Source organism: Scyliorhinus torazame, chromosome 29 (assembly GCF_047496885.1).
Source record: "Scyliorhinus torazame isolate Kashiwa2021f chromosome 29, sScyTor2.1, whole genome shotgun sequence".
In the NCBI taxonomy this organism is placed as follows: domain Eukaryota; kingdom Metazoa; phylum Chordata; class Chondrichthyes; order Carcharhiniformes; family Scyliorhinidae; genus Scyliorhinus; species Scyliorhinus torazame.
Window position 1 is genome coordinate 9,306,739 of NC_092735.1, and position 24,909 is coordinate 9,331,647.

The 24,909-nt window shown below is 51.5% G+C and overlaps 1 protein-coding gene across 3 annotated transcripts in view; it reads right to left on the reverse strand.

The window, feature by feature from the left end:
* The window catches only part of LOC140403843 (uncharacterized), a 349,170-nt gene that overhangs the window by 77,114 nt on the left and 247,147 nt on the right, over positions 1–24,909 (reverse strand). For all 3 annotated transcript variants that reach the window (XM_072492027.1, XM_072492026.1, XM_072492028.1), the window contains one exon: positions 7,556–8,057. In XM_072492027.1, the coding sequence (XP_072348128.1) occupies positions 7,556–8,057 (502 nt within the window). The remainder of the gene's footprint in view (positions 1–7,555; positions 8,058–24,909) is intronic.

Below are 24,909 nucleotides of genomic sequence, written 5' to 3' on the forward strand. Positions count from 1 at the left end.
GTCAGTGTACGTGCGAAAATTAACACTGCCCTTTCAACGTGCCTCCAAGGGGCCACCATGTGTGGGCGGCCAAGGATCTGTGACTTAAATACGGCAGAAAGGTAAGTGGCCGAATTGGGGGACGCCAGAGGTAGTGGTGCGGGAGTGGTGAGAGAACCTACGGCCGTCCCACTCGGCTAGACCACTGGCGGTGGAGGAGGATGCGGAGGGCAATTTGCCAATGGCCGCAGAGAGGCAGAGAAGAGAAAACACAATAGCAGGACAATCAACGCCTCAGGCCAGCTCCATCAGTCAATAAAAGTATGGCTGGTCCGATGTGGCCTTAACTCCATTTTCCTCTCTGCCCTCCCCAGGAAACCTGGAGCTGACTCCCTTTGTCAATGAAAAATCTGTCTGGAATATATTCAATGACCCAGTTTCCACTGCCTGCTGGGGTCTCAAATTCCAAAGCCTAATGTCCCTCTGAGAGACAATATTCCTCCTCATCCCTGTGTTAAATGGGAGACCCCCTTATTTTCAGCACCCTACCTAGGCCCCTCCCCTGTCCCACCTAATCTTTGGGCAATTTATCACGGCCAATCCACCTAACCTGCCCATCTTTGGACTGTGGGAGGAAACCGGAGCACCTGGAGGAAACCCACACACACACTGGGAGGATGTGCGGACTCCGCACACAGACAGTGACCCAAGCCGGGAATCGAACCCGGGCCCCTGGCACCGAGAGGCAGCAGTGATCACCACAGTGTCGCGTTGCTGCCCAATTCAGCTAACATGAGAGGGCAGGCTTGGGATTGTCCAATGCACAACCGTCCTGTCCCACCCAACCACACCAAGGATTTTCACACGTCAGTAGCCCTGCCATTATACTGCCACCGACCATGCTCATCTTCCTGCCTGATGTCCATTTGGAGATGATGTGAAATAAAATTGATGGTGCAATTAATTTACAACTAATCTGACGCATCAACTCCCCAAGTGACCGCCCCTCGTGAAACATTTCCATTTCTAAGCGTTCCTTTCCTTTCTCCAGATTCAGACAGTCCAAACACAGTCCAAAGTCGTCTTTATCTTTTCGTCCTTCAGACGGCAACATCGCAGAAATAAATCGGCCCGTCTGCCGTTGAAGGCGAGTGTGGGCCGTGTCCTGGCAGCTGTCCCGTCGCGCAGTTGGACTGCGCAGCTCCTGGGTAGGAGAGCTGTACAAACAGCGCGGGCCAGCACCTCATTCTTTCGGGCTTGAATTCTCCCCCTGGACGCCCTCTCTCCAGGTGGGAGGACGGTTCCCTCTGCCGGCTGGGAGGAACCCCGCGCGAGGTGAGTGCGTCTGCGGGTAACAGCCTCGCTCGAAGCAGGGAAAACACTGCCAGGGACAGCGCGGAGTGGAGGGCTGCACCATCGGAAGTGGCTCCTTCTGGGTGAGACATTGAACCAAGGTCTCGTCTGCCCTCTCAGGCGAACGCGAGGGTCTGGTTTGAAGAGAAGGGGAGTTTGCTCTGGGGTCCCAGACACACGTTGATCCCTCAACCCGATATCATAAAAAGCAGCAGACAGGAAAGTCTGGAGTTCAGACCACAACCGGGGCATCACGGTTAGCACCGTGGCTAGCATTGTCACTTCACAGCTGCAGGGTCCCAGGTTCGATTCCCCGCTGGGTCACTCTCTGTGCGGAGTCTGCACGTTCTCCCCGTGTGTGCGTGGGTTTCCTCCGGGTGCTCCGGTTTCCTCCCACAGTCCAAAGACGTGCAGGTTAGGTGGATTGACCATGATAAATTTCCCTTCGTGTCCAAAGGAATTGCGAGGGGTTGCTGGGTTACGGGTATGGGGTGGAGGTGTGGGCTTAAGTGGGGTGCTCTTTCCAAGGGCTAGTGCAGAATCGATGGGCTGAATGGCCTCCTATTGCACTGTAAATTCTATGTCTATGTCTAACCCAATCAGCCATGATCTTATAGAATGGTGGAGCAGTTACAAAGAGCCTATCAGCTGGTTGTTTTTGCATTACTGCTTGTGGGAGCTTGCTGTGCACTATTTAGCTCGGCCTTTTCTACATAAAAACCGTGACTGCATTTCACTGGTTGTAAATATCATGAAAGGTGCTACATAAATGCAGGCCCTTCTTTTTGGCCAGTGATCGACCAGTTCTTCTCGAGGCTGATATTACAATCCCAGACCAGGCCCCCACAGTGGCTAAGATACTGGGCAGAAACCCCAATATTTTAAGTCAAAGACTATGACGAGAGGATATCAAATCAGGGCAGGACCTACTCAGTTAATGGTAGGGAGCTGGGGAGAGTTACAGAACAAAGAGATCTCGGGGTACAGGTTCACAGCTCCTTGAAGGTGGAGTCGCAGGTGGACAGGGTGAAGAAGGCATTCAGTGGGCGAGGTTTTATTGGTCAGAGTATCGAATACAGGAGTTGGGACGTCTTGTTGAAGTTGTACAAGACATTGGTAAGACCACACATGGAATACTATGTTCAGTTCTGGTCACCCTATTATAGGAAGGATATTGTTAAACTAGAAAGGGTGTAGAAGAGATTTACGAGGATGCTACCAGGAGAGATATAAGGAGAGGCTGGATAGGTTGGGACTTTTTTCCCTGGAGCACCGGAGGCTTAGGGGTGATCTTCCAGAAGTCTACAAAATAATGAGGGGCATAGATAAGGTAGATAGTCAACATCTTTTCCCAAAGGTAGAGGCGTCTAGAACTAGAGGGCATAGGTTTAAGGTGAGAGGGGAGAGATACAAAAGAGACCAGAGGGGGCATTTCGTCACATGGAGGGTGAGGAGCATCTGGAACGAGCTGCCAGAGGCAGCGGTAGAGGCGGGTACAATTTTTTCCTTTAAAAAACAGTTAGACAGTTACATGGGCAGGGTGGGTATGGAGGGATAAGGGCCAAATGCAGGCAAGTGAGATGAGGTTTCTGGGCGGCATGGACCAGCTGGGCCGAAGGGCCTGTTTCCATGCTGTAAACATCGATCACTCTATGATACCTTGCTCCAGGAGTGATTTCACAAAAAGTAGGGCTGTGGTATATTACAACAAACTTCATAACGAACACAGTATTAAAATGTCTTTGACATCACACAAGAAAACAGCTTACAATTACTCCATAAAAATGCCAACCAATACAATGCAACAATAACCCTTAACTGCTATCTTTATTACTCCTTAAACAACATAAAACACCCCATCTCGGGTCTCAATCCACTTTCAGATACAGTTAGCATTCAGGAATACCTGCTGTACAGAAAGATAGCTTGTTTTACACTGCTTTACAGAAAAGATCTGAGTCCTGTCAGAACCATGCAGGAACTCTGGCGTTATTTCTTCAGAAGCTGCTTCTCCGCTTGTTTCTGCTCCCCTTCCAATCACACAATTCTAACCTGCTTGGAAATCAACTGCTAATCTCTCTGCAGACGTATCTTTAACTGAACTGTAGTGAGTGCAAAAGCTGGACTTCAGCTCACATCTCAAATCTAAAACTCAATCTGAACTGCTTTTCTGCAAAATGCCCGATACTGTAGCTCCTCCCATTAATTACATAATCTTACCAAGCATAAATCTAATTAGCTCCACAGGGAACACCCTTAATCCAAACAAAACGCCATTCGCCCAAGCTTCTATGATGCTTTAATTGCACCTCTGGCTCCCAAAACCTTTCAAACCAGGATTCTTTAAAAATGTGACTGCGGCTGTCACACACGCACACTAACCCAGGCCTTTAACCCTTACAGAGCCAAATATAAATCATACAATACATCTGTAATTCCTCAGAGATATTTAATGTCGATCTGGAGTCATGTCCGCTGGTGGCCATTTTCAGAGTATCGGACTCGTCGGTGCTGCAGACGGGGAGGGGTGGGGGGTTGATAGGAACCTACATTTCTTACAGGTAATAAAGTTTAAAGGAAGAAATGATTTGGTGACATTATACTATTAAAAGTCATATATTAACCATGACAGCAGAAAATGCTGAGAGCATGGTAATGGATCAGATAAGGAAGTCAGTTTGAAAACTGCTCTACACTGCAAGGCCACGCTGCAGAATAAACTCATTGTTATCATTGCTGGGCAAAAATCCCATCCCTAGAAAACATGGTGGGAAACACGTGTTTTGATCACACCGTATTATGGAAACATGCAGAAATTCTCTTATGCCACATTATCTATTAAAACTTGATAGACAGACATTTTGGTCGAATTAGATGAATTATAATTATTTAAACCCAATCACAGCCAGAAAGGGGACAGAACCTTAAAGATTATGATCCCCTTAAGAGGCAGGGAGAGAACCTTTTTCCCATTCCGGAATCATCTTTAACCTAACCTTTGAAATCTATTCTTTTTGCTTTGCAAACCGCCATTTTGTTTTGTTTCATTGTTGTATTGTGCATTTTGATCTAAAAACATTTTCCACAAACTGAATCGTATTTTGAATTCAACTCAACCATCTGTATTTGCGTTGGACAAACAAACTTTCTAACTCCTGGACTTGCATTTAATTGACTTGATCAGTAGACTTTAAAAACTGACACAAATAAATTTACAATTTACTTCAACCATAGAAATTCAGTCTCAAGTTCTGTTGATTAATATATAGTGCGGCGACACATCAATATATTAACAAAGTACAGATCCATCAGGGGGTGACGGCGGGTGTCCTCGTTAACAGCCCGGAGACGAGTTCTGATTGGGTGGAGGTATCATATCGTTTTACATTTGGAGAAGGCCAAGTTCACCGTTAGGGGGTCGTTAGAGGGTTCTACCTAAGATTTAGCCATTCATTTCCTTTTTTAAGAGTTTGTTGCCATCAGTTGTTAATGGGTTTGTTCAATGTCGTGGGGGGGGGGGGAGGTTTAAGTTAATTGGGGTTCATGATTATTTATCCATTACCATGCTCTCAGCATTTTCTGCTGTCATGGTTAATATATGACTTTTAATAGTATTTATTGTGTTCTTTTTGCATTGTAACTTGAATTAAGTGTTTATTATTTTGTTTACAATGAAAAAATGTTCAATAAAAATATATATTTTTAAAATTAATTCTTCCGTTCATCACACAACAAAAGTGCGTCCAGTCTGAAACTTCGCTGGTAAATCTCGCGTTGCTAAATCGCCAAGCGAACTAGGTCTGGGAAATGATTGCTTTCTTCTGAGAGCAACGCTTTGCAATGCGGTGGATAAGGAGCTCCCACACTGCATAAAACAGCCGGTCAGCAACTGAACCAACAATGTCCGAATACAGGAGGGAGATCGAGAACCTAATGGAGTGGTGCAGTGACAACAATCTCTCCCTCAATGCCAGCAAAACTAAGGAGCTGGTAATTGACTTCAGGAAGCAAACTACTGTACACACCCGTCAGCATCAACGGGGCCGAGGTGGAGATGGTTAGCAGTTTCAAATTCCTAGGGGTGCACATCTTAAAAAATCTGTCCTGGTCCACCCACGTCGACGCTACCACCAAGAAAGCACAACAGCGCCTATACTTCCTCAGGAAACTAGGGAAATTCGGCATGTCCACATTGACTCTTACCAACTTTTACAGATGCACCATAGCCAGGAATTGAACTTGGGACCCTGGAGTTGCTGGGCAGCAGCACTAACCACTGTGCCACCCAATGTATTTACACTGTGTATTTATCGTACGTCCATTGTTTTTTATCAGGCTGCATCACAGCCTAGTACGGCAACTGCTCGGCCCAGGACCGCAAGAAACTTCAGAGAGTCGTGAACACCGCCCAGTCCATCACACAAACCTGCCTCCCATCCATTGACTCCATCTACACCTCCCGCTGCCTGGGGAAAGCGGGCAGTATAATCAAAGACCCCTCCCACCTGGCTTACTCACTCTTCCAACTTCTTCCATCGGGCAGGAGATACAGAACTCTGAGAACACGCAGGAACAGACTCAAAAACAGCTTCTTCCCCGCTGTTACCGGACTCTTAAATGACCCTCTCATGGCCTGAACTGACCTCTCCACGCATCTTTTTTACTGAGTAGCACTACACTCTGTATGCTTAATTCAATATCTATAGAATCATAGAATTTACAGTGCAGGAGGAGGCCATTCGGCCCATCGGGTCTGCACCGGCTCTTGGAAAAAGCACCCCACTTAGTCCACGCTTCTACCCCATCCCCGTAACCCAGTAACCTGACCTAACCTTTCTGGACACTGAGGACAATTTATCATGGCCAATCCACCTAACCTGCACGTCTTTGGACTGCGGGAGGAAACCGGAGCACCCGGAGGAAACCCACGCACGCACGGGGAGGACGTGCAGACTCCGCACAGACAGTGACCCAAGCTGGGAATCGAACCTGGGACCCTGGCCCTGTGAGGCAGCAGTGCTAACCACCGTAGGTTGTAAGGAGTGTGTAAAAGGAGGACAGGGAGGCAGAGAGGAGCAGGGAGAGAATTACAGAGATCGGGACCCAGGCAGCTGAAAGCACGGTGGAGCGATTAAAAAAGGAGGTTTCCCCGGGGACCGGAGGAAACCCACGCAGACACGGGGAGAACGTGCAGACTCCGCACAGACAGTGACCCAGCGGGGAATCGAACCTGGGACCCTGGAGCTGCTAGGCAGTAGTGCTAACCACCGTGCCGCCCAATATATTTACATTGTATATTTATCGTACATCCATTGTTTTTCATGTATGGAACCATCTGCCTGGACTGTAGGCAGAACAATACTTTTCACTGTACCTCGCTACACGTGACAATAAATCGAAATCTAAAATCTAAATCGAACCCCCAAAAATAAACATTACAAAAAAAACGAGCCGATTGAGCCACCAACAGCAACTTGCCCTTCCCCATCGCCTTTACCTTTCTGAGGTGCGTCACAGGAGGGTTAGCGGACAGAATTTAACGCAGAACCACGTAAGGATATACCAGAGCAGGCAAAGAAAGCTTGGCCGTAGCAATAAGATGGGCGCCCATAAGGGGCGCCCTCCTCGAGGGGCAGAAGGGGGGGGGAGGTCACCTGCGACCTCCGACATGTCCCCTGTCCAAGGCGAGACTGTCGGAGGCTGTGGGGTGGGGGTGGGGCGGGGTGGGGAAGTGCTAATATCTGAGGAGAAACTGCCTTTTATGATATTGATTATGATATTGAAAAGCATGCTGGGACCTGAACCTTCGATTAACCTAATTTCCCAATGACCCCAGTCGGTGATTTGGACGTGGAGCCCGTGGGGAGTGGCTGGGGTGACGAGCATCGATGTGTATAAAAGGCAAGTCGGATTATACCGACGGAGGAAGGAATTTTAAAATAAATTTAGAGTACCCAATAATTTTTTCCCCCCAATTAAGGGGCAATTTAATGTGGCCAATCCACCTAGCCTGCACATTTTTGGGGGTGAGACCCACACAGACACGGGGAGAATGTGCAAACCCCACACGGACAGTGACCCAGAGCCGAACCTGGGACCTCGGCGCCGTGAGGCAGCAGTGCTAAGCCACCGTGCTGTCTTGAAGGGCTTGTCTTTGAGCTATTAATTTGGCGCTTCCTCCATCCTCCCCCACCCCCAAAAGCCTAACAATTCCAGTCAGTACCTCCTTCTTCAATCGCTCCGTGGCCCATGACGTCCCGCAGTCACTCAGGCTGCTGTTGGAAGGCCGCAAGCAGGCGATGGGGACCTGCCGGTGGTCCCGCAGCGGAATGCGCTCCAGCTCCTGCCATTTGACCTCGAGGTCCTTGCCGAGGGGCTCGCCGGCCTGGAGAGGCGGGGTGGCCCAGCCCGCCCCCGGCCGCGCGGGGCAGTCGTTGGGGTTGGCGGACTCGAACCACCGGCTGCGCTCGGCGATCCGCTGGGCCTGCTCGCGCTGCAGCTGCTCGGCCTTGGTGGCCGCCAGCCCGCGTGGCGCCGGCGGCTGGACGGGCTCCAGCTCCACTGTCTCGAACGGCGGCGGCAGGCGCGGCTCGTGGCCGTCTCCCCGGCGGCTGGCCCGCTGGGCGTCTGGCCGCGTCTTGTCTGCGACGGCTGCTTCCTGTCTCGCGGCATTCCGTCTCGCTATCGTGTCCCGGAACGTATTCTCCTTGTTGCTGTCTGTTAAACTAAATCAGCGAAGGAAAGTTATTGAAACGAATCCACCCGAATACAACAAAAATCTGCATTTGTAAAGCGCCTTAAACATAATAAAATGTCTGGAGCTGCTGCACAGGAGTGCGGCTCGGATAAGGTTTGACATTAAGCCGCGTAAACAATTATCGAAGCAGTTTTTCTTTATTCTGGGGTGTCTCGAGCAACACCAGCACTCGTCGACCATCCCTAACAGCCCCCAAACGGAGCGGCTTGCCCGACCATTCCAGAGGCTTCAATTGGCCACATCGCTGTGGGTCTGGAGTCACATGTAGGCCAGACCGGGTAAAGCCGGCAGATTTCCTTCCCTCAAGGACATCAGTGAACCAGGTGGGCTTTTGTGCCAGTCAGCAATGGCCTTGAGGTCCTCATAATTGAGACGTACGGGATAGGAGCAGGAGGAGGCCATTCGGCCCTTCGGGCCTGCTCCACCTTTCAATGGCTGATCAGATCGTCACCTCGACTCCATCGACCGCCGAGAATCATTCCCCCCCTCTCCCCCCTTGCTATTCAAGGATCTATCCAGCTCTTTAAAATACTCAACCGTTCTGCTTCCACTGCCTTTCGAGGAAGACAGTTCCAGAGAATCGTCCTCCGAGAAACAAATTCTCCTCATCGCGGTTTTAAATGGGCCACCCTTTATTTTTAAACAGTGACCCCCTCGTTCGAGGTTCTCCCGGAAGAGGAAACATCCTCTCCACACCCACCCTGTCAACACCCCTTAGGATCTTATGCTCAGAGAATGATAGAATTTACAGTGCAAAAGGAGGCCATTCGGCCCATCGAGTCTGCACTGGCCCTTGGAAAGAGCAACCCCCCCACTTAAGCCCACACCTCCACCCTATCCCCGCAACCCAGTGACCCCACCTAACCTTTTTGGACACTAAGGGAAATTTAACACGGCCAATCCACCTAACCTGCACGTCTTTGGACTGTGGGAGGAAACCGGAGCACCCAGAGGAAACCCACGCAGACACGGGGAGAACGTGCAGACTCCGCACAGCCAGTGACCCAAGCCGGGAATCGAACCTGGGACCCTGGGGCTTGTCATGTGAGAGTACCTATAAGAAATGGGTGTTTAAGAAATGTACCTATAAGAAATGGGTGTTTATCAGTGATGTCAGAATGTGGGCGGAGCTGGGCTGTCTGTCAGCTTTTAACTTTCGTTTTAGGCTGTTTGCTGCAGGGTGTTTTATAGTTTCGTTTTCAGTGTTGGAGCTGAAGCCAGACAGAGCAGGTGTACTGTTGGTCTCTCTGCCATGAAAACACTATCTCTTGATCATTTGGTGAATTCAGAATTATAAATGTTCTCAGTAGTGACTTTCACCTAACGGTTAAAGGTTATGTTTATTGCAAGTCTTCTGGATGTTAAAAGGAAAGCGTACGCATTACTTAGTGTTGTATTCTTTGGGGGTTGTATTTGAATTAATGGTTGCTAAGATGTTCACTGTATGTTTTAAAAAGGTCAACTTGTGTTCATAGAATAAACATTGTTTTGCTTTGAAAAATACTTCTCCATTTCTGCTGTCCCACACCTGTAGAGTGGGCCGTGTGCTCCCCATACCACAATCTATTAAAAGTTGTGGGTCAGGTGAACTCCGATACTCTTTGGGGTTCTCTGGCCTATAACAGTCTGGAAAGCAACTGTGCTAACTACTGTGCTACCGTGCTGCCTCTTATTCTTCTCAACTCCCAGCGGATACAGGCCTTGCCTCTCCAACCTTTCCTCGTACGACAACCCACCCATTCCTGGTATTACCGGTACACCTCCTCTGAACTGCTTCTAACGCATTTACATCTTTCCTTAGATAAGGAGATCAATATAGAACATAGAACATTACAGCGCAGTACAGGCCCTTCGGCCCTCGATGTTGCGCCGACCTGTGAAACCACTCTAAAGCCCATCTACACTATTCCCTTATCGTCCATATGTCTATCCAATGACCATTTGAATGCCCTTAGTGTTGGCGAGTCCACTACTGTCGCATGCAGGGCATTCCACGCCCTTACTACTCTCTGAGTAAAGAACCTACCTCTGACATCTGTCCTATATCTATCTCCCCTCAATTTAAAGCTATGTCCCCCCGTGCTAGACATCACCATCCGAGGAAAAAGGCTCTCACTGTCCACACTATCCAATCCTCTGATCATCTTGTATGCCTCAATTAAGTCACCTCTTAACCTTCTTCTCTCTAACGAAAACAGCCTCAAGTCCCTCAGCCTTTCATCACAAGATCTTCCCTCCATACCAGGCAACATTCTGGTAAATCTCCTCTGCACCCTTTCCAATGCTTCCACATCCTTCCTATAATGCGGCGACCAGAATTGCACGCAATACTCCAAATGCGGCCGCACCAGAGTTTTGTACAGCTACAACATGACCTCATGGCTCTGAAACTGAATTCCTCTACCAATAAAAGCTAACACGCCGTACGCCTTCTTTACAACCCTCTCAACCTGGGTGGCAACTTTCAGGGATCTATGTACATGGACACCGAGATCTCTCTGCTCATCCACACTGCCAAGAATCTTATCATTAGCCCAGTACTCTGTCTTCCTGTTAGTCCTTCCAAAATGAATCACCTTACACTTTTCTGCATTAAACTCCATTTGCCACCTCTCAGCCCAGCGCTGCAGCTTATCTATGTCCCTCTGTAACCTGTAACATCCTTCCGCACTGTCCACAACTCCACCGACTTTAGTGGCATCTGCAAATATTGGCCACAATACTCCAGCCGAGCTTTTCAATTCCAGGTTTTGACAAATGGATTGAATTTAAATTGCGCCAGGGTGCCATGGTGGGGTTTGAACCTGTGTCCTTCCCGACCATCAGCCTGGGCCTCTGGATTAGCAAGCCAGTGACATTACAGCCACGCTCCACCCAGAGAGTGGTCGGTCTGTGGAGTTCACCAACACAGTTAGATGTATCTCCAGGGGCGAAGGGGGTCAAGGGACATGGGAGGAAATCAGACTATCGAGTAGGATGATCAGCCATGATCATGGTGGAGTAGGCCGGAAGGGCCGAATGGCCTCCTCCTGCTCCTATTTTCTGTGAAACCACCTCCCCCGAAATAGAAGATCAAAACAGGCGACCAAAAACTGGCGAATATTTTAAGGATCGTCTTAAAAGGGAAGAAGAGCAGAGGAGAGGTTTCGGGATGGAATTCCAGGACAATGGTTGCCAGGCAGCTAAAGTCACGGCCAACGACGGTGGAGCGATTACAATGGGGGATAAGACCAGGAGTTTAATTGGACGTTTGCGGAGCTACAGGAGGTTATGGGGCGAAAGGCGATGGAGGGACTTGGACACAAGGATGAGAATTTTTAATTTCACAGATCTGCAACAGTGGCAGAAACATCAACATTTCTCAGCGTGACTCATCCCAGGTACATTCCAAACGGGAATTCTGGGGGTTCTGCCAATGTTGCAAGTTTCACTGGCCCAGACCCTGACCCCGGGATATTTCCTTCCCCCTCAGCCTCTCCTGGAGACGCTAATTCATTCTAGGATATGGTCTCATGATGCCTGACACACTCCCGGACCCCGCCGAGGCACTGAGTATTCGGAAGGTGTGACAGGCCCGTGACTGATTCAGACAGGCGGTGTGGCCGGGATTGGACAGTAAACAGGTTCAGGTGATGATATTCCCTCGGGCCCAGGCGTCTGTCGCTCACAGCGGCGTGCACGTCAATCTCCTTTAATCAGATCTACCAACTCAACGGTCTAACCTGTGACATAAGAACATAAGAACTAGGAGCAGGAGTAGGCCATCTGGCCCCTCGAGCCTGCTCCGCCATTCAATGAGATCATGGCTGATCTTTTGTGGACTCAGCTCCACTCTCCGGCCCGAACACCATAACCCTTAATCCCTTTATTCTTCAAAAAACTATCTATCTTTATCTTAAAATCATTTAATGAAGGAGCCTCAGCTGCTTCACTGGGCAAGGAATTCCATAGATTCACAACCCTTTGGGTGAAGAAGTTCCTCCTAAACTCAATCCTAAATCTACTTCCCCTTATTTTGAGGCTATGTCCCCTAGTTCTGCTTTCACCCGCCAGTGGAAACAACCTGCCCGCATCTATCCTATCTATTCCCTTCATAATTTTATATGTTTCTATAAGACCCCCCCTCATCCTTCTAAACTCCAACGAGTACAGTCCCAGTCTACTCAACCTCTCCTCGTAATCCAACCCCCTCAACTCTGGGATTAACCTACTGAATCTCCTCTGCACACCCTCCAGTGCCAGTACGTCCTTTCTCAGGTAAGGAGACCAAAACTGAACACAATACTCCAGGTGTGGCCTCACTAACACCTTATACAATTGCAGCCTAACCTCCCTAGTCTGAAACTCCATCCCCCTAGCAATGAAGGACAAAACTCCATTTGCCTTCTTAATCACCTGTTGCACCTGTAAACCAATTTTTTGTGACTCATGCACTAGCACACCCAGGTCCCTCTGCACAGCAACATGTTTTAATATTTTATCATTTAAATAATAATCCCTTTTGCTGTTATTCCTACCAAAATGGGTAACCTCACATTTGTCAACATTGTATTCCATCTGCCAGACCCTAGCCCATTCACTTAGCCTATCCAAATCCCTCTGCACACTTCCGGTATCCTCTGCACTTTTTGCTTTACCACTCATCTTAGTGTCGTCTGCAAACCTGGACACATTGCACTTGGTCCCCAACTCCAAATCATCTATGTAAATTGTGAACAATTGTGGGCCCAACACTGATCCCTGAGGGACACCACTAGCTACTGATTGCCAACCAGAGAAACACCCATTAATCCCCACTCTTTGCTTTCTATTAATTAACCAATCCTCTATCCATGCTACTACTTTACCCTTAAAGCCATGCATCTTTATTTTATGCAGCAACCTTTGTCAAAAGCTTTCTGGAAATCCAGATATACCACATCCATTGGCTCCCCGTTATCTACCGCACTGGTAATGTCCTCAAAAAATTCCACTAAATTAGTTAGGCACGACCTGCCCTTTGTGAACCCATGTTGCGTCTGCCCAATGGGACAATGTCCATCCAGATGCCTCGCTATTTCTTCCTTGATGATAGATTCCAGCAGCTTCCCTACTACCCAAGTTAAGCTAACTGACCTATAATTACCCGCTTTCTGCCTACCTCCTTTTTTAAACAGTGGTGTCACGTTTGCTAATTTCCAATCCGCCAGGACCACCCCATAGTCTAGTGAAATTTGGTAAATTATCACTAGTGCATTTGCAATTTCCCTAGCTATCTCTTTTAGCACTCTGGGATGCATTCCATCAGGGCCAGGAGACTGGTCTATCTTGAGACCCATTAGCTTGCCCATCACTACCTCCTTTGTGATAACAATCATCTCAAGGTCCTCACCTGTCATAGTCTCATTTCCATCAGTCACTGGCATGTTATTTGTGTCTTCCACTGTGAAGACCGACCCAAAAAACCTGTTCAGTTCCTCAGCCATTTCCTCATCTCCCATTATTAAATCTCCCTTCTCATCCTCTAAAGGACCAATATTTATCTTAGCCACTCTTTTTTGTTTTATATATTTGCAGAAACTTTTACTATCTGTTTTTATATTCTGAGCAAGTTTACTCTCATAATCTATCTTACTCTTTATAGCTTTTTTAGTTGCTTTCTGTTGCCCCCTAAAGATTTCCCAGTCCTCTAGTCTCCCACTAATCATTGCCACTTTGTATGCCTTTTACTTCAATTTGATACTCTCCCTTATTTCCTGAGATATCCACGATCGATTTTCCCTCTTTCTACCGTCCTTCCTTTTTGTTGGTATAAACCTTTGCCGAGCACTGTGAAAAATCGCTTGGATGGTTCTTCACTGTTCCTCAACTGTTTAACCATAAAGTCCTTGCTCCCAGTCTACCTTAGCTAGTTCTTCTCTCATCCCATTGTGACCTGTGACCTGGGAGAGGTACTGAGACAGCTCACCCACGCTCTCAACTATAAACTGTTCCACTTCCAAAAGAACATTTCCAGCTTCAGTCTAGTAACGGGTGCAGTCAGCAACCCCCTGGCCTTTGGTACGTGGAACATTAAAACAGGAGGTCTTTCAGCCGTTTTAGCCTCACCCACCATTCAATAAGGCGTTTCCTATCTCCAGCTATCTCTGCCTCTCCAAAATCCTTAATCCCCTTCTGCCCCCCGAAAATCCAGCAATCTTGGTTGTGACATTTTCAGTCGACCCCCAGCCCCTACAGCCTTTCAGGGAAGATAGCTCCAGACTTGTCCCATCCTTTGTGTGAAGACGTGCTTCCTGACGCAACCCCTGGGGGGGCCTGGTTCTAATTTTAAGGTTATCCCCCTCTGCAAAAGAAATAATTTCTCTCTGTTGACCTGGTCAACCTATGACTGAAACATGGCTAAGGCAGGGGCAGGACTGGCAGCTCAATGTTCCGGGGTACAGATGCTATAGAAAGGATAGAACAGGAGGTAAGAGAGGAGGGGGAGTGGCGTTTTTGATTAGGGAGAACATCACGGCAGTACTTAGAGGGGATATATCCGAGGGTTCGCCCACTGAGTCTATATGGGTGGAACTGAAAAATAGGAGAGAGATCACCTTGATAGGACTGTACTACAGGCCCCCAAATAGTCAGCGGGAAATTGAGGAGCAAATATGTAAGGAGATTACAGATAGCTGCAAGAATAATAGGGTGGCAGTAGTAGGGGACTTTAACTTTCCCAACATTGACTGGGACAGCCATAGCATTAGGGGCTTGGATGGAGGGAAATTTGTTGAGTGTATTCAGGAGGAATTTCTCATTCAGTATGTGGATGGACCGACTAGAGAGGGGGCAAAACTTGACCTCGTCTTGGGAAATAAGGAAGGGCAAGTGACAGAAGTGCTAGTGAGGGATCACTTTGGGACAAGTGACCATAACTCCATTAGTTTTAAGATAGCTATGGAGAATGATAGGTCTGGCCCAAGAGTTAAAATTCTTAATTGGGGCAAGGCCAATTTTGATGGTATCAGACAGGAACTTGCAGAGGTAGATTGGGGGAGACTGTTGGCAGGCAAAGGGACGGCTGGTAAATGGGAGGCTTTTAAAAATGTGTTAAGCAGGGTGCAGGGTAAGCACTTTCCCTTTAGAGTGAAGGGCAAGGCTGGTAGAAGTAGGGAACCCTGGATGACTCGAGATATTGAGACTGGTCAAAAAGAAGAAGGAGGCATATGACGTACATAAGCAACTGGGATCAAGTGGATCCCTTGAAGAGTATAGAGATTGTCGAAATAGAGTTAAGAGGGAAATCAGGAGGGCATAAAGGGGACATGAAATTGTTTTGGCAAATAATGCAAGGGAGAATCCAAAGAGATTCTACAGATACATAATGGGGAAAAGAGTAACTAGGGACAGAGTAGGGCCTCTTAAGGATCAACAAGGACATCTATGTGCAGAGCCACAAGAGTTGGGTGAGATCCTGAATGAATATTTCTCATCGGTATTCACGGTGGAGAAAGGCATGGATGTTAGGAAACTAAGGGAAATAAATAGTGATGTCTTGAGAAGTGTGCATATTACAGAGGAGGAGGTGCTGGAAGTCTTAAAGTGCATCAAGGTAGATAAATCCCCGGGACCTGATGAAATGTATCCCAGGATGTTGTGGGAGGCTAGGGAGGAAATTGCGGGTCCCCTAACAGAGATATTTGAATCATCGGCAGCCACAGGTGAGGTGCCTGAAGATTGGAGAGTGGCGAATGTTGTGCCCTTGTTTAAGAAGGGCAGCAGGGAAAAGCCTGGGAACTACAGACCGGTGAGCCTAACGTCTGTAGTAGGTAAGTTGCTAGAAGGTATTCTGAGAGACAGGATCTACAAGCATTTAGAGAGGCAAGGACTGATTCGGGGCAGTCAGCATGGCTTTGTGCGTGGAAAATCATGTCTCACAAATTTGATAGAGTTTTTTGAGGGGGTGACCAAGAAGGTAGATGAGGGCAGTGCAGTAGACGTTGTCTACATGGACTTTAGCAAAGCCTTTGACAAGGTACCGCATGGTAGGTTGTTGCAGAAGGTTAAAGCTCACGGGATCCAGGGTGAGGTTGCCAATTGGATTCAAAATTGGCTGGACGACAGAAGGCAGAGGGTGGTTGTAGAGGGTTGTTTTTCAAACTGGAGGCCTGTGACCAGTGGTGTGCCTCAGGGATCGGTGCTGGGTCCACTGTTATTTGTGATTTATATTAATGATTTGGATGAGAATTTAGGAGGCATGGTTAGTAAGTTTGCAGATGACACCAAGATTGGTGGCACAGTGGATAGTGAAGAAGGTTATCTAGGATTGCAATGCGATCTTGATCAATTAGGCCAGTGGGCCGACGAATGGCAGATGGAGTTTAATTTAGATAAATGTGAGGTGATGCATTTTGGCAGATCGAATCAGGCCAGGACCTACTCAGTTAATGGTATGGCGTTGGGGAGAGTTATAGAACAAAGAGATCTAGGAGTACAGGTTCATAGCTCCTTGAAGGTGGAGTCGCAGGTGGACAGGGTGGTGAAGAAGGCATTCGGCATGCTTGGTTTCATTGGTCAGAACATTGAATACAGGAGTTGGGACGTCTTGTTGAAGTTGTACATGACATTGGTACGGCCACACTTGGAATACTGTGTGCAGTTCTGGTCACCCTATTATAGAAAGGATATTATTAAACTAGAAAGAGTGCAGAAAAGATTTACTAGGATGTTGCCGGGACTTGATGGTTTGAGTTATAAGGAGAGGCTGGATAGACTGGGACTTTTTTCCCTGGAGCGTAGGAGGCTTAGGGGTGATCTTATAGAGGTCTATAAAATAATGAGGGGCATAGATAAGGTAGATAGTCAACATCTTTTCCCAAAGGTAGGGGAGTCTAAAACTAGAGGGCATAGGTTTAAGGTGAGAGGGGAGGGATTCAGAAGGGCCCAGAGGGGCAATTTCTTCACTCAGAGGGTAGTGAGTGTCTGGAATGGGCTGCCAGAGGTAGTAGTAGAGGCGGGTACAATTGTGTCTTTTAAAAAGCATTTAGATAGTTACATGGGTAAGATGGGTATAGAGGGTTATGGGCCAAGTGCGGACAACTGGGACTAGCTTAATGGTAAAAACTGGGCGGCATGGACTGGTTGGGCCGAAGGGCCTGTTTCCATGCTGTAAACTTCTATGATTCTATGATTCTATGAACCCCTTTGAGCATCTCAACCACCTGAATTAGATCCCCCCAGACACTCGATGGAACTCAAGCCAAGTCTAGACAACGCCTTCACAATTTAACCCTTTCAGGTATCGTTCCAGAAAATTCCGTTTGCGTTTGCTCCAAATACAATTGCCAGACTTCTCCGTCGGCGGGATCCTCAGCTACGCCGGCAGCGCACCCACTCCCACGGGGTTTCCCGACGGTGTGGGCTGGCCCCGTTGGGAAATCCCATTGGCCGGCTGCCGGGTCGGAAGATCCTGCGCAGGAAACCGCGGCTGGCGGACCAGAGAATCTGGCCCAATATGGCTTTTGTGAAATGGGACGATGCAAAATTCAACGCAGTTCTGCGGGCAGCACGGTGGCACAGTGGTTATCACTGTCGCTTCACAGCTCCAGGAACCCAGGTTTGATTCCCGGCTTGGGTCGCTGTCTGTGCGGAGTCTGCACGTCCTCCCCATGGGTTTCCTTCCGGGGGCTCCGGTTTCCTCCCACAAGTCCCGAAAGACGGGCTTGTTAGGTGAATTGGACATTCCGAATTCACCCTCCGTGGACCCGAACAGGCGCCAGAATGTGGCGACGAGGGGATTTTCACAGCAACTTCATTGCAGTGTTAATGTAAGCCTACTTGTGACAAGAAAGATTATCATTATGAAATGGGGGTCTAACTAGAGTTTGACGCCACTGTAGCAGAACTGCCCCCACCCCTCCCCCTCCTCAGGGAGGAACGCTCAGGGCCCAGGCAGCTAAATGGTCCGCCCACCAATCCACGTAACGAGGAGGAGAAAACGGCCGACCCTCGGACATGAGGGAGGAACTTGCCGTGATTCTTGTCTGTGGGCATCAGGCCTACGTAATACCCATTTCTACAAAGGGAGGCATGGTTAATGTTGGTGATTACACAGCCGTTAATTTACCGTCTGTGGCAGGGAACGTCTTGGAGCCTTTAATTAAGGATGAAACGGTCATGTATTTAGAAGAAGCAAAAAAAAAGTCAGTCACTGCCGATTTCAAGGGGAACAATTGTGCTCGACAAGCTTCCTAGAATTTGTCGGCAAGGTTGAGTGGACAGAGGCATTGCTGTGGTTATCGAGGGAAGTATTTGACCTGGGGTTATGGAACCGGGGGAGGATTGAAAACCGGATTAACAGCTGGTGAGGAGCAGTACAGAGCGAGCGACAGAGAGCTGGTTGAAGAGGGCGGTGGTGTCCGACAGGCCTCGGTTCTGAGGCTATTTTCTACTCACTGCGTACACTGAGGATTCGGATATAGGTCTCGAGGGAGTGGTGGTGAAATTTGCAGAGGAGACCAAAATAACACACATGGTTAATTCTTTAGAAATACTGAGGAAGCGTGAGGAGATGCTGATAAGATAATTGCTGACACGACAGCAGATGGAATATGGTGTCAATAAGTGAAAGATGTGTTGAGTTTTTCTTTTTAGAGAAACAATAATCATTCTCAGGATTGAAGAACGTTCATTGCTGTGAAAGACTTTGGGGGGGGGGGGGGGGGGGGGAGTTGTTCACATTAAAGGTAGCACCTCAGAATGATTCGGTCATGAGGAAGCTAAATGAATTTGCTTTTTTAAAACGTTCTTTCACAGGGTGTGTGGGGCAAGGCCGGAATTTGTTGCCCAACCCTAACTGCCCTTCGGAAGGTGAGCCGCCTTGAACCGCTGGAGTCCGTGTAGTGTTAGGATTGCTCCCCTTCCACAAACCTTCGCTCCCTCCACCACCGTGGCAGCCGTGTGCACCGTCTACAAGATGCACTGCAGTAACTCACCAAGGTTCCTTAGACAGCACCTTCCAAACCCACGACCACCACCATCTAGAAGGACAAGGGCAGCAGATACCCGGGAACCCCACCACCTGGAGGTACCCCTCCAAGTCACTCACCACCCCGAGTCCAAAGATGTGCAGGGTAGGTGGATTGGCCATGATAAATTGCCCTTAGTGTCCAAACTTGCCCTTAGAGTTGGGTGGGGTTACTGGGTTATGGGGATAGGGTGAAGGTGTTGACCTTGGCTAGGGTGCTCTTTCCAAGAGCCGGTGCAGACTCGATGGGCCGAATGGCCTCCTTCTGCACTGTAAATTCTATGATAATCTAATCTATGACTTGGAAATATATCGGCCGCTCCTTCACTGTCGCTGGGTCAAAATCCTGGCACTCCCTCCCTAACAGCACAGCAGGTGTACCTACACCACGCGGACTGCAGCGATTCAAGAGTCAACTCACCCCCACCTTCTTTTTTAAAAATAGGTTTAGCGTTCCCAATTCATTTTTTTCCCCAATTAAGGGGCAATTTAGCGTGGCCAATCCACCTCCCCTGCGCATCTTGGGGTTGTGGGGGTGAAACCCACGCAGACACGGGGAGAATGTGCAAACTCCACACGGTTAGTGACCCAGAGCCGGGATCGAACCTGGGACCTCGGCGCCGTGAGGCAGCAGGGCCAGCCATGGCTCCACCGTGCTGCCCACCACCACCTTCTTAAGGGCAGCTAGGGATGGGCAGTAACTGCTGGTCTAACCAGCCGCGCCCACATCCTGTAAATTAATAAAACAAAAACCGTGTGGGGCCAAAGGTGGAGGCAGAACAATGTCACCTTTGAAGAGACGGATAAAGAGGGTGAAGGGATCTGGGAACAGGCTGGGTCGATGTGACCGAGGCTGCCTGTTCCTGTCCGGGGGGGGGGGGGGGGGGGGGGGGGGGGGGGGGGGGGGGGGGGGTCATTGTGGGATTACCGATGTACATAAGGGACAGCCCGAAGCTGGACTGCTCCGCCATTCACTGCGACTGTGATTGATCTACCTGGACTCCACTTCCCGGCTCTCGCCCCATTAGCGATGAGGAGCGGTTGGATAAACTCGGTTTGTTCTCACTGGAACGACGGAGGTTGAGGGGCGACCTGATAGAAGTCTACAAAATTATGAGGGGCATAGACAGAGTGGATAGTCAGAGGCTTTTCCCCGGGGTAGAGGGGTCAATTACTAGGGGGCATAGGTTTAAGGTGCAAGGGGCAAGGTTTAGAGGAGATGTACGAGGCGAGTTTTCCACAGAGGGTAGTGGGTGCCTGGAACTCGCTGCCGGAGGAGGTGGTGGAAGCAGGGACGATAGTGACATTTAAGGGGCATCTTGACAAATACATGAATAGGATGGGAATAGAGGGATACGGACCCAGGAAGTGTAGAAGATTGTAGTTTAGTCGGGCAGCATGGTCGGCACAGGCTTAGAGGGCCGAAGGGCCTGTTCCTGTGCTGTACTTTTCTTTGTTCTATCCCTCGTGCCTTGAAAGTCAATCTCTGTCGTGTATCTACTCAACGACCGAGAAACCACAGTTCCCTGGGGTAGAGAATTCCAAAGGTTCCCGACCCTTCTCCGCAAAGGAATTTCTCCTCATCACACTCAATAGGGAAAAACAGTTCGGACCAGTATTCCCATTTCCCAGTTTTTACTGCCGTTCCATTTGTACAAGGCCGGTTCGGACCAGTATTCTTATTTCCCTGTTTCTGGAATGTTTAGAGCCCGTGTCCCCCGATGTTGTAGATTGCCCCCTCATCAGGGGTCACGGCCTCCCAATATCTACCCTGTCAAAGGGCCTTCAGAATTTTCTACGTTTCAATGAGATCGCCTCTCATTCTTCGGAGGACGCGAGCCTAGTCTACTCAGTCTCTACTGATGGGACAATCCTCTCGTCACAGGAATCAGTCTTTTAAACCTTTGCTGCACCCCCTTGACGGCAAATATGTCTTTCCTTGGGTGAGGGGGTGTGGTAGCCACCACTGTTGTATTGTATTGTAAAAATGGGTATTACGGTAAGGCCCCTGTACTCCAGGTACGGGGGAAGATCCCTGCCTGCTGGCTCCGCCCAGTAGGCGGAGTATAAATGTGTGTGCTCTCCGAACAGCAGCCATTTTGTAAGCTGCTGTAGGAGGCCACACATCTCTGTGTAATAAAGCCCCGATTACATTCTACTCTCGTCTCGCCGTGATTGAAAGTACATCAGGGGGCAAAGACTGCACGGTGGGACTTCCCTAACTTTCAGGAAGAATTCTTTACTCGTCTCCTCCAATCCCCTTGGTACTGAATCGGTTTGGAAGAGTAGAAGTGAATGGGATCAGGGAGGTACGCGGGAACGGGATGAAGTTGCATTCCCAAGGTTTGTATAAAGTGAGGCCTGTTTAATCCCTTTTCTCGACAAGCAAAACAATCTGGAGAAAACAACTTCTGTGTTCGGGATATAAACGCCAGGGAGAGGGGCAGAATCTCGATGAGCCAAAGAGCAGGAGTCTCTTGCAGCTCTCTCCTTTTTCACACAATGACTGACTGGAAGAACCCCCCCCTCCTCCCCTTGACAGGAAACTGCCAGGATTCACCCAACAATGCACAAACTCTCCAGCGACACAATCATTCGCACGTCACCTGGCTGGGAGCAGGCTGGAGGCCTAACTTCCGCAGAGCTGAGCTAACTCGATCCAATTCAGGCACCGGCCAACGTGACCACTGCTGACTGCGCAGCGACAGGATGGTGACAGGGGTGTCATCACCGTCCTGGATCAGGAGGAATCCCTCCCCCTCCCCCCATTCAGGAACTTCCTGATTTCCTGCCCAAGAGATCGCCACCACTCCGGGATCGTCTATCCCAACAGGCTTTGCTCCTTTGAGAAATGGTTTAGTATTTGTCTCGTAAATTTCCCCACTCCCGTCACCTCTTCAGCTGCGCTTTCCCTGCCCCTTATCGTATAGTCCAGGAGGAGGCCCATTAGTCTATGCATCCACTCACCAACTGAAAATGACCAGGTCTTTTAAAAGGTTTTATATATTCATTCAGAGGATGCAAGTGTCACTGGCAAGGAAAGCATTTGTTGCCATTCTTAATTGCCCCTCGAGAAGGTGGCGGTGAGCCGACTTCCTGAACCGCAGCAGTCCACATGGTGTAGGTACACCCACTGTGCAGTTCGCGAGGGATTTTCAGGATTATGACCCAGTGACAGTGAAGGAACAGCCGATATATTTCCAAGACAGGCCTGACCCTCGGTCCCTGGTGACGGGCCTGACCCTCGGTCCCTGGTGACGGGCCTGTCCCCAAGGTTCCTTTAGACGGGCCTATCCCCCTCGGTCCCTGGCGACGGGCCTGTCCCCCGTGCCCTGGCGACGAGCCTATCCCCTCGGTTCCTGGTGACGGGCCTGACCGCCCGCTCCCTAGCGACGGGCCTATCCCCTGTGTCCCTGGCGATGGGCCTATCGCCTTCGTCCCTGGCAATGGGCCTGTCCCCCCCGTGCCCTGGCGACGGGCCTGTCCCCCCGCTCCCTGGCGACGGGCCTGTCCCGTGTCCTTGGCGGTGGGCCTGTCCCCTCGGTCCCTGGCGATGGGCCTGTCCCCTCGGTCCATGGCGACGGGCCTGTACCCCCGTGCCCTGGCGACGGGCCTGACCCCCTGCTCCCTGGCGATGAGCCTGTCCCCCCCGTGCCCTGGCGACGGACCTATCCCCCCCGTGCCCTGGCGACGGGTCTGTCCCCACGGTCCCCGGCGACGGACCTGTGCCCTCGGTCCGTCGATGGTCCTGACCCTTGGTCCACGGCGTCGGGCCTCTCCCCGCGTGCCCTGGCGATGGGCCTGGCCCCCCCCCCGCTCCCTGGCGACGCCCCTGGCCCCCCCGATCTCTGGTGATGGGCCTGGCCCCCCCCCCCCCCCCTGGCGACGGGCCTGTCCCCTTGGTCCCTGACAATGGGCCTATCCCCTCAGTCCCTGGCGATGGGCCAGTCCCCCCATGCCCTGGCGATGGGCCTGTCCTCTCGGTCCCTGGCGATGGGCCTGTCCACTCTGTCCCTGGCGATGGGCCTGTCCTCTCGGTCCCTGGCGACGGGTCCGTCCCCTCGGTCCCTGGCGACGGGCCTCTCCCCGCGTGCCCTGGCGACGGGCCTGCCCCCTCGGTCCCTGGCGACGGACCTGTTCCCCCCGTGCCCTGGCGACGGGCCTGTCCCGCCCACTCCCTGGCGATGGGCCTGTCCGCCCCGTGCCCTGGCGACGGGCCTGTTCCCCCCGTGCCCTGGCGACGGGCCTGTTCTCCCCGTGCCCTAGCGACGGGTCTGTCCCCACGGTCCCTGGCGACGGACCTGGCCCCCCCGTGCCCTGGCGACGGACCTGTGCCCCCGGTCCGTCGATGGTCCTGACCCTCGGTCCCTGGCGATGGGCCAGTGCCCCCATGCCCTGGCGATGGGCCTGTCCTCTCGGTCCCTGGCGATGGGCCTGTCCCCTCGGTCCCTGGCGATGGGCCTGTTCCCCCCGTGACCTGGCGACGGGTCTGTTCCCTCCGTGCCCTGGTGACGGGTCGATCCCCTCGGTCCCTAGCGACTGCCCTGGCCCCCCCCCGGCTCTATGGCGATGGGCCTGGCCCCCCTCTGCTCCCTGGCAATGGGCCTGTCCTCTCGGTCCCTGGCGACGGGCCTGTCCTCCCATGCCCTGGCGATGGGCCTGTCCCCTCGGTCCCTGGCAATGGGCCTGTCCCCTCGGTCCCTGGCAATGGGCCTGTCCCCTCGGTCCCTGGCAATGGGCCTGTCCCCTCGGTCCCTGGCAATGGGCCTGTCCCCTCGGTCCCTGGCAATGGGCCTGTCCCCTCGGTCCCTGGCGACGGGCCTCTCCCCGCGTGCCCTGGCAATGGGCCTATCCCCTCGGTCCCTGGCGACTGGCCTCTCCCCGCGTACCCTGGCAATGGGCCTGTCCCCTCGGTCCCTGGCGACTGGCCTCTCCCCGCGTGCCCTGGCAATGAGGCTGTCCCCTCGGTCCCTGGCAATGGGCCTGTCCCCTCGGTCCCTGGCGACGGGCCTCTCCCCGCGTGCCCTGGCAATGGGCCTGTCCCCTCGGTCTCTGGCGGCGGGCCTCTCCCTGCGTGCCCTGGCAATGGGCCTGTCCCCTCGGTCCCTGGCGACGGGCCTCTCCCCGCGTGCCCTGGCAATGGGCCTGTCCCCTCGGTCCCTGGCGACGGACCTGTTCCCCCCGTGCCCTGGCGACGGGCCTGTCCCGCCCACTCCCTGGCGATGGGCCTGTCCCCCCGTGCCCTGGCGACGGGCCTGTTCCCCCCGTGCCCTGGCGACGGGCCTGTTCTCCCCGTGCCCTGGCGACGGGTCTGTCCCCACGGTCCCTGGCGACGGACCTGGCCCCCCCGTGCCCTGGCGACGGGCCTGTCCCGCCCACTCCCTGGCGATGGGCCTGTCCCCCCGTGCCCTGGCGACGGGCCTGTTCCCCCCGTGCCCTGGCGACGGGCCTGTTCTCCCCGTGCCCTGGCGACGGGTCTGTCCCCACGGTCCCTGGCGACGGACCTGGCCCCCCCGTGCCCTGGCGACGGACCTGTGCCCCCGGTCCATCGATGGTCCTGACCCTCGGTCCATGGCGATGGGCCAGTGCCCCCATGCCCTGGCGATGGGCCTGTCCTCTCGGTCCCTGGTGATGGGCCTGTCCCTCGGTCCCTGGCGATGGGCCTGTTCCCCCCGTCCCTGGCGATGGGCCTGTTCCCCCCGTGACCTGGCGACGGGTCTGTTCCCTCCGTGCCCTGGCGACGGGTCCGTCCCCTCGGTCCCTGGCGACTGCCCTGGCCCCCCCCCCCCCCCCCGCTCTCTGGCAATGGGCCTGGCCCCCCTCTGCTCCCTGG